This window comes from Pogoniulus pusillus, chromosome 3 (assembly GCF_015220805.1).
Source record: "Pogoniulus pusillus isolate bPogPus1 chromosome 3, bPogPus1.pri, whole genome shotgun sequence".
NCBI lineage: Eukaryota > Metazoa > Chordata > Aves > Piciformes > Lybiidae > Pogoniulus > Pogoniulus pusillus.
In genome coordinates this window covers 25,161,875-25,177,142 of record NC_087266.1, presented here as the reverse complement: position 1 = coordinate 25,177,142, position 15,268 = coordinate 25,161,875, and the positions used below count along the sequence as shown (strand labels likewise).

General features: G+C 43.5%; 1 protein-coding gene across 4 annotated transcripts in view; it reads right to left on the bottom strand.

Moving 5' to 3' along the window:
- The window catches only part of PDS5B (PDS5 cohesin associated factor B), a 123,042-nt gene that overhangs the window by 48,785 nt on the left and 58,989 nt on the right, over positions 1 to 15,268 (bottom strand). For all 4 annotated transcript variants that reach the window (XM_064172853.1, XM_064172872.1, XM_064172848.1 and 1 more), the window contains exon 14: positions 13,918 to 13,999. In XM_064172853.1, coding sequence (XP_064028923.1) covers positions 13,918 to 13,999 — 82 coding nt within the window. The remainder of the gene's footprint in view (positions 1 to 13,917; positions 14,000 to 15,268) is intronic.

Genomic DNA, 15,268 nt, shown 5'->3' with positions numbered 1-15,268 from the left:
GCTGTGGGCTGCACTTCTCTAACCTAATCTGCCATCTTTGATTAATCCACCTGATTCCTAACTGCCCTGCCCAATCCACCAATCTTCCTTGGGCACAAGGCAACATCTGGGGTAAGGTAGAGAGGTGTGGGAGAAGGTGGAAGGGCAGTTGAGAGCCCTTCCTGGGGACTCAGGTTTCTGGGAGGGCTGTTGTGTTTCTCTATTACCTTCCAACTTGTATATTTCTGTATATAACTGCATATATTGTAAATATCTGCTCTATATTGAGCTAAGCTGTAAATATAAAGCTGCATTCAATTTCCAGAGCCTCTGAGTCTAGTTTGGGTGATTCTACAAAGTAGGGGGGCAGGTAACACCCAAACCATCACATCATTTATTTTGGCGCCCAACGTAGGGCAAATTAAATTTGATTGATTTTTTAATTAATTCTGGGATCAGAATGAAGTTAATGAAGCTATTTTACTTAGCGGGGGCTGCTGTGTGGTCAATTTTTTTCCTTTTCTTCTACCGCTGGGTGAGAGCCCAAATTGGTTACCTTTTGTTTAATCTAATTTGGAAAAAAATCAAATCAATTTTTTTTTTAATTATTTTGGAGATTACATTCTTGGATATGTCAGATTTAATATTACAGGGTTTTTTACCAGCAATAATTCATTAAATGATACATCTACTGCTTTATTGAGAGTAATTTTGCCTAAGACCCAGTTACCTAACCATGCTCTGAATTTTATTCACATGAGACAGTGGCATTTCTGCTGTGTGCAATCCTAGGTCTTATAATTCTTGATTTTATAATAATTTTGGCATTATGTATGAGAAATTTGTGTGTGATGCCTTTAAGAAGCCAGAAGAAGAGACAGGTAACCTTGACTAGAGAGATAAGCAGCTCAAACAACAGAAATAATTCCGGTTTGGAGGGAGAGCAAGGGGGGGCCACCACTACTTCTCCTCCCATAGATTCTGGGCATACTGCCAAAGTCTCAGTTGTTGACAAAAACATGGCAGGCAGCCAAGGAACAGAGACAACTGTTCAGGCTCCACATGTTCTTTCAGCTAATTTGACTCCTCAGACAACAGAAACCCCTAACCCTAAACCAGATTCAAACTCACAGGCCTCAGATCAGAATCCCAATAGTTCAGACCAGCTAGAACGACTTCAGCCCAATTTTTCCTGGCTCCAGCCAAGGCATGGGCAAAGACGAAACATCTGACAAGGAGTGATTCAAAAGTGGACTTAGGGGAGGGGACCTCTGGTGCACAAGAGAAGGAAGAGGAGAAGTACAGTCTTTGAGATTTGGCCAACATACTTAGATCTCTGGATCTGTGGGTGCAGGCTCTGCAGATCCCCCCTGCTAAGGAATCTGCCCCTGGAAACAGTGAGGGATGGGTGCAGATCCCTGTCAGGGGTAGTAAGGGAAATCCTCCCCGGCCCTCTCCTTCTCCTCCTCTGCCCTTGTGCAACAAGTATGAGGCGCTGCATGCAGAGGGTACAGAGGGTGAGAGCAATGAGGATCATCCCACTGAGACATTGCCTAGGGTGGAGCAGTCACCACCAACTCTGGTGACTAGCTCCACAAAAAACAAGAAAAAGAGAAGAGTTGTAGTTGTCGGGGACTCCATCTTGAGGGGGACAGAGGGACCCATTTGTCGTCCTGACCCGTCTCACAGGGAGGTCTGCTCCCTTCCTGGTGCCCGGGTTAGGGACATCACCAGGAGAATCCCTAACCTAATCCAGTCCTCTGATTATTACCCCTTGTTGGTAATACAGGCTGGCAGCGACGAAATTGAAAAGAAGGGGACCAGGGCAATTAAAAAGGAATTTAAAGCCCTGGGGAAATTGATAGATGGGGCGGGAGCGCAGGTGGTGTTCTGCTCAGTTCCCTCTGTGGCAAGGGAGTTCACAGAGAGGAATAGCAGAACCTACGATATCAACAAATGGCTGAAGGGATGGTGCGAGCGGCGGCGTTTCGGGTTCTTTGACCATGGGGGAACTTTTACTGCACCGGACCTGCTGGCTTGTGATGGGGTGCAGTTATCTAGGAAGGGCAGGAGAGTCCTGGCAATGGAGTTGGCAGGGCTCATTAGGCGGGCTTTAAACTAGGTCTGAAGGGGGTGGGTGAGGAAATTGCTCTCTCTGAGAAGGAGAGAGTGGGAAGGAAACTAAGGACAATTGAATCGAGAGCCCAGCTGAAGTGTATCTACACCAATGCACGCAGCTTGGGTAACAAACAGGAGGAATTGGAAGTCCTGGTCCACCAGGGGGACTACGATGTAGTTGCCATTTCAGAAACTTGGTGGGACGACAGGCATGACTGGGCTGTTATACTGGAGGGATATAACCTTTTTAGGAGAGATAGGCAAGGGCGAAGAGGAGGAGGGGTGGCCCTGTATATTAGAGAGTCACTCCATGCCATTGAGCTTGAAGTGAGGGATGAAGGGGTAGAGACCTTGTGGATTAAAATCAGAGGTAGGACTAATAAATCTGACATCCTGGTTGGAGTCTGTTACAGACCACCCAACCAGGATGAGGGAACAGATGAGATATTTTACAAACAGTTGGAGGCTGTCTCAAGATCTTCAGATCTTGTCCTTGTGGGTGACTTTAACCTGCCAGATATCTGCTGGGAACTTAATTCAGCAGAGAGGAGGCAGTCCAGGAGATTTCTGGAGTGCATGGAGGACAGCTTCATGACCCAACTGTTAAGCGAGCCTACTAGGGGTCAAGCTCAGCTTGACCTGCTGCTCTCCAACAGAGAAGGGCTGGTAGGAGATGTGATAGTGGGAGGCTGCCTGGGGTGTAGTGATCACGAGTTAGTGGAATTTTCAATATACAGGGAGGTAGGGAGGCACTTCAACAAAACCTACACCTTGGACTTTCGGAGGGCAAACTTCAGTTTGCTCAAGGAACTTATTTCCAATGTCCCCTGGGCAGCAGTCCTTGAGAACAAAGGGGTCCAGGATGGTTGGACATACTTTAAACAGGAGCTCTTGAAGGCACAGGAACTGACAGTTCCCACATGCCGAAAGATGAGCCGCAGGGGGAGGCGACCAGCCTGGATGAGCAAAGAGCTCCTGAAGGAAGTGGGGGAGAAAAAGAGGGTGTATCGCCTCTGGAAGGAGGGGAAGGCTTCTGCTGATGTGTTTAAGGAGGTAGCCAGACTATGTAGGAGAAAAATTAGAGAGGCTAAGGCTCAGCTAGAACTTAGGCTGCCACTTCCGTGAAAGTTAACAAAAAACACTTTTATAAATTTATCAACGCCAAAAGGAAGGGCAAGAAGAGCCTCCACTCCTTACTGGACCAGGAGGGGAACACTATAACTGATGATGAAGCAAAGGCAGAGGTCCTGAATGCCTTCTTCGCCTCAGTTTTCAACAGTAAGGAGGGAGGAGTTCAGGGCAAGTGGCCTCTTGAACTGGGGGATGGGGTCGGGGAGGGGTGTGTCCCCCTGGAAATCCATGAAGAATTAGTTCAGGACCTGCTGAGTCATCTGGACACCCACAAGTCCATGGGACCAGATGGGATCCATCCCAGGGTGCTGAGAGAGCTGGCATCTGAGCTGGCCAAGCCGCTCTCCATCATTTTCCAGCAGTCCTGGCTCACCGGAGAGGTCCCAGGAGACTGGAAAATGGCCAACGTGGTCCCCATCCACAAAAAGGGTCGGATGGAGGAACCTGGGAACTACAGACCTGTCAGCCTGACCTCAGTGCCAGGGAAACTGATGGAGCAGGTTCTCTTGGGGCCAATAACTGCGCACCTGAGGGATGGCAAAGATCTCAGGTCCAGCCAGCATGGGTTTAGGAAGGGCAGATCCTGCCTTTCTAACCTGATCTCCTTCTATGATCAGGTGACCCGCTTGGTGGATGTGGGGAGGCCTGTGGATGTGGTCTATCTGGACTTCAGCAAGGCCTTTGACACTGTCCCCCACAGCAAACTGCTGGCTAAGCTGTCAGCCCGCGGCTTGGATGGTAACACTCTGTGCTGGGTTAGGAACTGGCTGGAGGGCCGGACCCAGAGAGTGGTGGTGAATGGTGCCACATCCAGCTGGCGGCCAGTCACTAGTGGTGTCCCTCAGGGATCTGTGCTGGGCCCCATCCTCTTTAACATTTTCATAGATGATCTGGATGAGGGCATCGAGTCAGTCATCAGCAAGTTTGCAGATGACACTAAGCTGGGGGCAGATGTGACTGAGCTGGAGGGCAGAAGGGCTCTGCAGCGTGACCTTGACCGCCTGGACAGATGGGCAGAGGCCAATGGGATGGGGTTCAATAGCTCGAAGTGCAGGGTGCTGCACTTTGGCCACAACAACCCCATGCAGAGATACAGGCTGGGGTCGGAGTGGCTGGAGAGCAGCCAGACAGAGAGGGATCTGGGGGTACTGATTGATACCCACCTGAACATGAGCCAGCAGTGTGCCCAGGTGGCCAAGAGAGCCAATGGCATCCTGGCCTGCCTCAGGAATGGTGTGGTCAGCAGGAGCAGGGAGGTCATTCTGCCCCTGTACTCTGCACTGGTCAGACCACACCTCGAGTACTGCGTTCAGTTCTGGGCCCCCCAGTTTAGGAAGGACATTGAGATGCTTGAGCGTGTCCAGAGAAGGGCGACGAGGCTGGTGAGAGGCCTCGAGCACAAGCCCTACGAGGAGAGGCTTAGGGAGCTGGGGTTGTTTAGCCTGGAGAAGAGGAGGCTCAGGGGTGACCTTATTGCTGTCTACAACTACCTGAAGGGTGGTTGTGGCCAGGAGGAGGTTGCTCTCTTCTCTCAGGTGGCCAGCTCCAGAACAAGAGGACACAGCCTCAGGCTGCGCCAGGGGAAATTTAGGCTCGAGGTGAGGAGAAAGTTCTTCACTGAGAGAGTCATTGGACACTGGAATGGGCTGCCCGGGGAGGTGGTGGAGTCGTCGTCCCTGGGGCAGTTCAAGGCAAGGTTGGATGTGGCACTTGGTGCCATGGTCTAGCCTTGGGCACTGTGGTAAAGGGTTGGACTTGATGATCTGTGAGGTCTCTTCCAACCTTGGTGATACTGTGATACTGTGATCTCAGTAATCTAATGAGAGGAGCATTGTGAGATTGGCTGCCAAGAAAGAGGATGGTTCCAATGAGTTTAAGAGTGCTCTTAGGAAAGTTCTGTTTCCAGGCCAGGGACAACCAGAACAAGAAGAAGAAGAGGAGAAGGATGACATCCAGGATTCAAATGGTCCCCTCAGAGAGGTCAGGGAAGTTAGGAAGTAATACTCACGGGAATCAGGAGAGCCAATCCTAAGTTGGCTAGTGAGATGCCATACTATTGTTGCAAATGCACTACAGGTAGGAGACAAGTCTGCCAAGCAGCTAGGGCCACTCACCAAGGAAAGTGGAGTGGACAAATACCTAGCAAGTTCTCTTGGTAAGGTTAGCTTGTGGACACGCCTTCTGATGGCTGTGGTTATGAGATATCCTTCCCAAGATGGGCTTCCATGGGCTGCCAAGAAGTAGACCACCACTGAACAGGGAATTAAGCTTCTGAAGGAGTTTGCTGTGAACAAAGTGCTTTATGGAGATCATTGCACACATGAGCCTGATGACATTCCTCTTAGAACAGGTCTCATGAAGATTATTAAGCTTGCTCCTTCATCCTATGTTAACATCTTGGCCAGCAAGTTTCTATCAAGGAGTGATAATGGAAGGTCTTTCATTGTTGGTGAATTCACTGATCAGCTCAGGCAGATAGAGAACAGCTTGCCACATTCTGCCCTAGTCTTGGCCATAAAAACTCTGGGCACAGAGATGAAAAATAGCACGAAAGAACTGAAGTAGGACCTTAAAACCTCAATTTCCAATCTGGTAAGAGATACCATTCCTGCATCATCTGAATGGGTGCATGTTTCTGCCATCAGGAACAGACACCCACCTCCTGCAAGGCAATTCCAGCCCAGGAGGAGACAAATTCCACCCAGACATCAGCAATCACGTGCGTCACTGTGGATACTTCTGCGTGACAAATACGGTGAGAACATGAACAAATGGGATGGTAAACCTACTTCAGCTCTTTCAAAGAGAGTCAGGGAACTGCAGAGTGGCAGAAACAGAGGCAGCGATGCCAGGAAAATAGCTGTCACTTCTTCAGCTCCTGAGAGCAACTGCAATTGCTCCAACAGTTGCAGTTCCTCTCACAACAACACCAATCACTGTGTACACCCTACATGCCACGTTCAGCATTAGGGGTGCCCTGCCTCCAGCCAGGAGGAAAGGGATAGTGGAGAGAACCGAATCTATTGGAATGTATTCATTAGGTGGCCTGGCAGCTCAAGAGTTTGGAAATACAGGGCTTTAGTTGACACAGGTGCTCAGTGTACTTTGTTGCCATCCAATTGCAAAGGGACAGAGTCCATATCTATCTTTGGAATCACTGGTGGATCTCAAGAGTTAACCAAGTTGCAGGCTGAGATAATTTTAACTGGTAAAGAGTGGAAGAAACATACTATTGTAACTGGTCCTGATGCGCCTTGCATTCTGGGAATGGACTTTTTGAGACAAGGTTGTTTCAAAGATCCTAAGGGTCACAAATGGGCTTTTGGAATAGCATCTGTAGAGACTGAGGATGGTAAATTGAAATTGTCCATTAGACCTGAACTTTCAGATCAATCTGCAGTTGTGGGACATCATGACATACAGGATCTGAAACTGCCAATTGCTACTCAAACTGTGCATCACAGGCAGTACAGAACTAACCGTGACTCTCTATGATTCTTTGTTGCCCATTCATCAGCTGATTCATCAACTGGAAAGTCAGGCTGTCATCAAGAAAACTCATTCACCTTTCAACAGTCCCATGTAGCCTGTGTGCAAGCCTAACGGAGACTGGCGACTGACAGTAGATTTTCATGCCGTCAATGAGGTGACTCCACCCATGAGAGCAGCTGTGCCAGACATGCTGGAACTCCAGTATGAGCTGGAATTGAAGGAGGCCAAATGGTATGCTACCATAGACATTACTAATGATTTCTGTGTTTCTGTATTATCTTTCAACTTGTATATTTCTGTATATAACTGCATATATTGTAAATATCTGCTTGAATATTGTGCTGGGCTGTAAATATAAAGCTTCATTAAATTTCCAGAGCCTCTGAGTCTAGTCTGGGCAATTTTAGAAAATGGAGGGGGGCAGGTAACACCGAAACCATCACAAGTCACTGTAATTACTTGAACTTACACAGAATTTCCTTTAACAGAAAAAAAGCAACAGCACATAAGACTAAAAGTTACAAAAAATAAAATGTCAAGTGAACTCAAAAAGAAGGCTCACCCCTTTGAGCAGGGGTCCTCAAACTACAGCCTGTGGGCCGGATACGGTCCCCCCAGGGTCCTCAATCCAGCCTGCTGGTATTTACAGGCCCCCCTGCCCCGCCTGCCAGGGTCTGGGGAGGAAACCAAGTAGCGACTTCCTGCCCCTTAATCTGCGCACTGGCCTCCGCAGCCCCCAAGCGCCCGCCGGGACTGGGCTGGAACCGGCACCTTGTCCTCGACATGCCCCCCACCATAGAGTGCCTCTTGGCTACAAACCACGCCGCTGCCGCCCTTGTCCTCCTCTCCCTCCTATTTCTCATTGGCACTTGACGAAAGCAATGATGTTCATGATTCTACACAACTTCTAATTTTCATTCATGGGATAAATGATTCTTTTGAAGTCACAGAGGCGTTTGCTACACTGAAAAGCATCAAAGGAACAACTACAGGAGAGGATATCTATGAGAAAGTTTGCCAAACTATGAATGATTTGGAGCTGGACTGGGGTGAACTATTCAGTGTGACAACTGATGGTGCTCTTAGCATGGTGGGGTCCATGAAAGGAGTGGTTGCATGCGTTAACAAAGAGATGGACAAACGCAACCATTCACATCCAATAGCCATACACTGCATCATCCACGAACAAGCACTGTCTTGTAAATCACTGAAGCTGGACTCTGTCATGAAAACTGTGGTTTCTTGTGTTACCTTCATTAGAGCTCATGCACTAAACCACAGAGAGTTTCAGGAATTTCTGTCTGAGCTAAATGTTGCCTATGAAGATATTCTGTACCACACAGGAGTCCATTGGCTGAGTCAAGGGAGAGTTTTGATATTATTTTATGACATACTTCCACAGGTTTATGATTTTATGCTTTCTAAAAAAAAGAAGTACCAGAGCTCAAAGATGCAGAATGCAAATGGCACCTTGCATTTCTTGCAGATGTAACAGAGCTACTCAACAATTTCGATGTCCACCTTCAAGGAAAGGCAAGCTCATCTATGATATGTATTCACATGTGAAAGCATTTCAAGTCAAATCAGACCCACTCATTAACCAAGTAAAGGAGGAAAACTTCTGCCATCTCCCCACAACTCAATACCTGTCTGCAGAAAAAAAAGCAGTTGCATTCCCAAGCAAAATATGTATAGATGTACTAAAAATGTTGCAGAAGGAGTTTCAAATTACATTTGAAGAGCTTTGTCTCCATGAACAGGACATACAGCTTTTCCAGAACCCATTTTCTGTTGACATTGAAACTGTTGATCCGATTTACCAAATGGAATTGGATGAACTATAGACTTGTGACTTGCTGAAAGATGCATTCAAATCGAGCAGCCTTACTAATTTCTATGCATCTCTACCCTAAGAAACATATAATAATCTCAGGAAGCATGCACTCAAAATTGCAGCCATCTTTGGCAGCATCTGTGTCTATGAGCAGACTATTTCCTGAATTAAACATCTGAAATCTCCAATCAGATCCAAACTAACTGATGAACACTTGCATCACTTGCTAGAACTAGCAGTGACAAATATGGAACCTAACACTGGCCATCTCATTAGCCAAAAGCAAGCCCATAGTTCACACTGAAATACTATTTGCTTTTGTTGATTACAATTGTTCTTCATTTTAAATATTGCATTATTTTTCCCGATTTTTGTGCATTACTACAAATAAAATATGTGCAGTGTGTATAGGAATTAATTCACTTTTTTCCAAACTACAGTCTGGCCCCTGACAGTGTCTGAGGGACAGTGAACCAGCCCCCTGTTTAAAAAGTTTGAGGACCCCTGCCTTAGAGGAACTCTTCTTACCTAAGCCCTGCAGAGGGACCTGGACAGGCTGGATGGGTGGGCAGAGGCCAATGGGATGAGATTTAACAAGGCCAAGTGCAGGGTTCTGCACTTTGGCCACAACAACCCCAAGCAGTGCTACAGGCTGGGGACTGAGTGGCTGGAGAGCAGCCAGGAAGAAAGGGATCTGGGGGTACTGATAGACAGTAGGCTGAAGATGAGGCAGCAGTGTGCCCAGGTGGCCAAGAGAGCCAATGGCATCCTGGCCTGCATCAGGAAGAGTGTGGCCAGTATGACAAGGGAGGTTATTCTTCCCCTGTACTCAACACTGGTAAGGCCACACCTTGAGTACTGTGTCCAGTTCTGGGCCCCTCAATTCAAGAAAGATGTTGAGGTGCTGGAAGGTGTCCAGAGATTGGCGACAAAGCTGGTGAGGGGCCTGGAACATAAACCCTATGAGGAGAGACTGAGGGAGCTGGGGTTGTTTAGCCTGGAGAAGAGGACGCTCAGGGGTGACCTCATTGCTGTCTACAACTACCTAAAGGGACATTGTAGCCAGGTGGGGGGTGGCCTCTTCTCCCAGGCAACCAGCAACAGAACAAGGGGACACAGTCTGAAGTTGTGCCGGGGAAAGTATAGGCTGGATATTAGGAGGAAGTTCTTCACAGAGAGAGTGATTTCCCATTGGAATGGGCTGCCCTGGGAGGTGGTGGTCTAGTTGACTGGATAGGGCTGGGAGATAGGTTGGACTGGATGACCTTCGAGGTCTCTTCCAACCTGGTTGATTCTATGATTCTATGATTTTAGTAATAAAATCTGCATATGGATCTCAAATAAGTTTCAAACAAGGCATACTTTTTGGAGATAACAAAAATCACAACTTATTACAATAACCTTGTACATGGGAGTGTATTTTCAAGAGGAGTATCCTTCAACTTCTACTTGAATAGGTACATAGCCTAACAGGATTTTCTGTCACTACAGAAAGGAAATTATTTAGCAAATTTGTGGAAAATCTAGCAATGTCTGAGAACAATGGCAATCTCAAAGATCAGAGTATAATAGAAGCACAGTATAAGATGCAGACAAGCAATCTTTTTAGTGGACATACTCTCTACCTTTAGATGAGGACACTTGGCCCATAATTTTAGCCATTCGGTATTTCCGCAGAATTTTTTTCCACTTTTTAGTGTAAGAAGAATACCATCACAGCAAAACAGGTATGTTCAGACAAGAAATGTAAAACAAACAAGAAATCAAATCTGGTTTACAGGATTCAAACGTCAACAGATTCAGAAGCTCCATAATGGCAACCCTTACAGCTCAGAAGAAAATGCTAAAACTGTACTGTGGAGCTTCTTTGATTCTTTCTGGTTTGGTCTCTAATACTGGCTAAGTCTTCAAGTACTGGCTAAGCTTCCATTAAAACAGACCTTAAGTTGAGCGAACTACTAAATCATTCTGCCAAAAATGAAATAATCCAAGTCAGAAGTATTCTTTTAACTGCTAAAAGTGCAGCTCCACTGAATAATGACAGACTGAAGATGATAAATAAACATTTATATTAAGAAAGTTTATTGTGATGCTACCTACATTGTCTTGTACTACTGACTTAGAAACAAGTGAACAGGTAAGTTTATGTATTTTATTGGACAGTACACCACTGATGCAGAAGACAAGAGCAGTTGTAATTTATGCTTTTGCTCTTTGGAAAAGTAACTTGAAGGCAAGTTTGAGGTCTGCTCTGTCTCAGATTAGAAGATATTATAACCAATAGAAACACTTCTTAATGCATTTTCAATAGTGCTTAGACTGGATAGAGTCTGAAGAAGAAAAGAAGAATGCCCTGGAGAGTTTCATTAAATGGCAAAAAGGTTTTCCAAGATGAAAGAAACATTGGACTGTAAGGTTCTAAGATTTATAATCAGAGAGTAATGTAGCTTGGCAGTGACAACTGCAGGGCACCCATTTGAACCACCTACTCAAAGCAGGGTGAACTTAGATCAGGTTTTGCCCAAGGTCTCATGCAGCTGCATTTCAAATATTTACAAGAGTAAAGATCTCGTAATTTCTCTGGGCTACCTGTTTCCAGATTTGATCACCTTTGCTGCATTTTCTCCCCTGCACGTACAGCAACACCACGTCATTTCAGGTTTTCTTCCCTGAACAAATGACTAATGGATATTTGTCTCTGTTACTGCCTTGGCCTGCATGCCCCTTAAATTTATGATTATGAAAACACACTCATCTTAAGCACAACTACTTAATTAAATGCATTAATTATCAATTTTGGGAAGAAAAGCAACCTAAATAAGCCATACAAGGAGCATCACAATAAAATACTTTGTAAAAATATATAAGCATCTGTACTGGGCACAATAGACAGGGTTCAGGGTAACAAAAGGCTGTCAGGGTGACCTGTGCAGGAGGAGGTCAGAGACTGCTCTGTGTGGGTCAAAAGCACTTCCAGCCAGTTTTGCAACTGACAAATCAATCCAATGCTTGAACCAGTCAGAGGAGGCTATGGTGCCACAGAGAAAACACATTTAAGAGGAGGTACTGGAGAATGTATGACTCCAAACGGGAATCTAGTTGGTGGAGAAACCCATGCTAGAGTAGTACAAAGCAAATGGCTGTGCTGCCATCACCTCAAAGGGACTGAGCATATCATGGGGTGAGAGGCCTGCAGATCCTGGCTGCCTGCAGAAGTGAAGAGAGGCATCTGAAGGGGAGTCAAAAGCTGCTTCTCTATTTGATATTTTATTTCTCAAACCCAGAATAATTAAAAGTTTGTTAATTGACAATAAACTAAAATTCCCTGACTTAAAACTATTTTGTTGTCTGCAACAGCATCTGAGAGTATCATAAGTTCACTAAAGTGTCCCATGCAATAGAATATTCAGTATAAAGAATTAGCACTTTGTAGCAGAAGATAGGGCCAAAGGTACATGGCAAAATGCAAAATACATCAAGAGCATACACTGCTATGAATGCAATGCTTAAACTGGCAAAGCCTACATGTTTAATGCCATATCACATTTGATACTTCACAGTTAAGAAAAAAAAATGCATTACATTTCCTTGAAAACAAAAAGTTGAAATTTCACTCTCAACTGAAATGTAGAAAATCCAATCAAGAAATTCAAAGGTTTAAATGCATAAAGTTAAACTACACCAAACAATACTAAATACACGAGAAACATTTCCATACAGTCACCAAAAAGCAAGCAGTATTTTTATGCTAGCAACTGCTGCATTTGAATTTTAATGCAACACTGCAGCATCTTTTAAATGCACCAATTCAAAAGTATGAATTTCACTGCTATCAGGACAGAAACAGCAGGGGACGCATTTTGATTTGCTGTGTGTTTCTCTGCAAGACAATAATACTTCTAGGCAGATATATTACCTAATCTGACCACACAGTTAGTCACTCCTCCCAGCTGAGGTAGTAACAGCACACAACTGTCAGAAAACTTCATTAAATTTACTGTAATAAGAGTACATGCACATATAAGGGGGAAACAAACAAACAAACAAAAAATCTTCACACAGAGGAATGTGAGCATGGCAACACTATTTGTTCTTTCTTCTTTTGAAAGCACCACATTAAACTTCTGTCATTAAAGTTCTAATCACATTCCCAATTATATCTAAAATGTCATCATACGGTTCTTCCCCTCTGCCTCATACAGGAGTATGTATATAAACATACCTGAAACAAAATCTAAATGTTACTTTATGAGAATATTCTCAATAAATGTTTATTTTTTAACTCTGAGCAAATCTGTAAACAAATAATTGTAATCTGGTATCTCAATACAACATTTAATCAGTTTCCAACAATAAAGATAAATAAGTAACCTGCTGAGATAAAAATGTGATTTCTTGAATGTTATTCATCACACACAAGACAAGAAGTTAGGGTGCACAGGTATATTTTCTTAATTACTAAATTTGGCAACCAAAATTAATATACTGTTTCCCCTCCACTTTCAAGAGCTATGACAATCCTGGCAAGAATGTAACTCAAACTGAGTGTCTATTTCAGTATGAAATATCAAGAAATCCCAAAAAAAAAGTAATATCCTCATTGTGCTCGTTTGAGGTTAACTGGAATACATTACTGATAGAAATTAAATCCTTAGCTGTGTGAATAAAGAAAAAAAATACAACAGTAACCTATATCCCTCATTCTGCTGAGAAATGCAAATAGACAAAATATAGATAAGACTTATTTCTCTCACATTGCTCAACTCTCGGTTCTGTTCCTTCTTTCTGGCGGTCTGGTCTCTGTGGTTGCCCCTGCCTTAACTCTAATCCGATCTAACTTTTTTTTCCCCCCCTAATCTTCTTGTTGTCCTTTTGACACCTCAATTCAGATCTCTCCAGATTTAACAGGTGAGATATACAGGGATTGATCTAGTTATTTCTGAAGAGAGGGAAAGAGGGGGAAGAGGAAAGGGGGTTTGGGTTGGGAGCCTCCTGGCAATCTGACTGTTCTGGGAGGGATCCTGTGTTTCTGTATTGCTTTTAACTTGTATATAACTGTATATATATATCCTTGTAAATTGTGCTGAGCTGTAAATACAGCTTCACTCCTTATCTTCCAGATGGTTGAGTCCAGTTGGGGTGATCTTCTTACGTGTGAGGGGGCAGGTAACTCTCAAACCATCACACTCCTCAATTTTACTAGCAAAATTTATCTATATTTCCATAGTTCAGTGGAGTTGAATTTCATAGTATTTTCTACCTACCATTAAAAATATCTAAGTTAGTCAAGCAAATGGAATTTAAAAGCATCATATTAAGTAATACTGCATATTCATTGTTGGGTAAAGATAAATTGAACTCACTTTGGGTTGTTTAATTAGGTCAACTAAATCCTTTACTTGATGTCGTAGCAGATTTTGACATTTCCACATTTCATTCAATGCTCTAAAAATAAACAAATAAATAAACAGATAAATAAAAGTAGGAGTTGCCAAAATTGTCTACTCAACAAATAACACAAAACTGTCAAGTAAGAGCCATTTAAAATCTTTTCAACTTCAGACTCAGAAATGTTATTATGACCTGAACTTTCACTGCTGTGTGAGCAAAGTCTAAGTATCTCCTAGTGGCATGACAGGGAAAATGTAATTGGTTGTATTAGACTGGAACAAAGCAAGATATGGAAATGAGTTTCATTTCAGATGTATAAGTACACCGACTTTAAAAGAAATAGGAATTAACTGATGTCTGGCCCATTAAGAACTCCTTTGTGCAAGCCTGAAAGCAGTCTAAAAACATTCCAAGAAGCAGGCTAAAGCAGATATTTAAGATTTTTATCATCAAAACAATGTTTTTCTTGAACAGCAAAACCAGCTACTAGATGAATAACCTGTAAATAAATTAGGAAAATTGGACATGATTAGACTTGTAAGAGATATGTTAGAATTAATTCAGCTGAATTGAAAATTAGCACACTTTCCAGGAAAAATAAGTGATATAAACAGTCATCACATTTTCATTTAAAAAAACTTCCGTAGTCCATAACTGAGCAAACTATGCCTATAAAATCAGTACAGCTGCATATGAAAAATGCAGAACTCAGAAGCTACTTGTTGCCTGAAATAACAAGCACTGTAAAGAATCCCTTCTGCACTTTTGTTTAGTCTATACTAAAAATTAATACAACAGTAACTTTGTTGTTCATATACTATTCTTAATTTTAGTTTGTTACAGTTGGAATACCTTTTCAGCAGGTAGCACAAGAAATGCAGGGATTCAACACCAGTTTCTACAGGTTTAAGGATATTTTAAGCCATTCTTTCATATACAGTTTTTTCTAGTCTCCCTCGTGAGAAGAAAGGTCTACATTTGATTTTCAAGGGACTGAGTACTAATATATGAAAAATAAAGTAAAACTAACTGAGTATTATAGCAGCAGAACTATTAGTCACATTCATGCACATATGCTTATTTTAAGGTGGAGAAGGCAAACGGAGGAAGGACTGAAGCTTCTTCCTAGAGCTCTGACAATTTTTTCCGCTGCTCATGGTTAAAAGGTACCAGACTTTGTTACAAAGCACCCTATCACTTTTATTTTCCAAAAATTGCTTAAAATAGCGCTACATTCTGTTTTCTGAGAGTTCATAAACTACTTTTCCCACTAGTTCATGATTTAGAGCTGACCTGCAGTAATATTTGTTTGAAAAATTATTT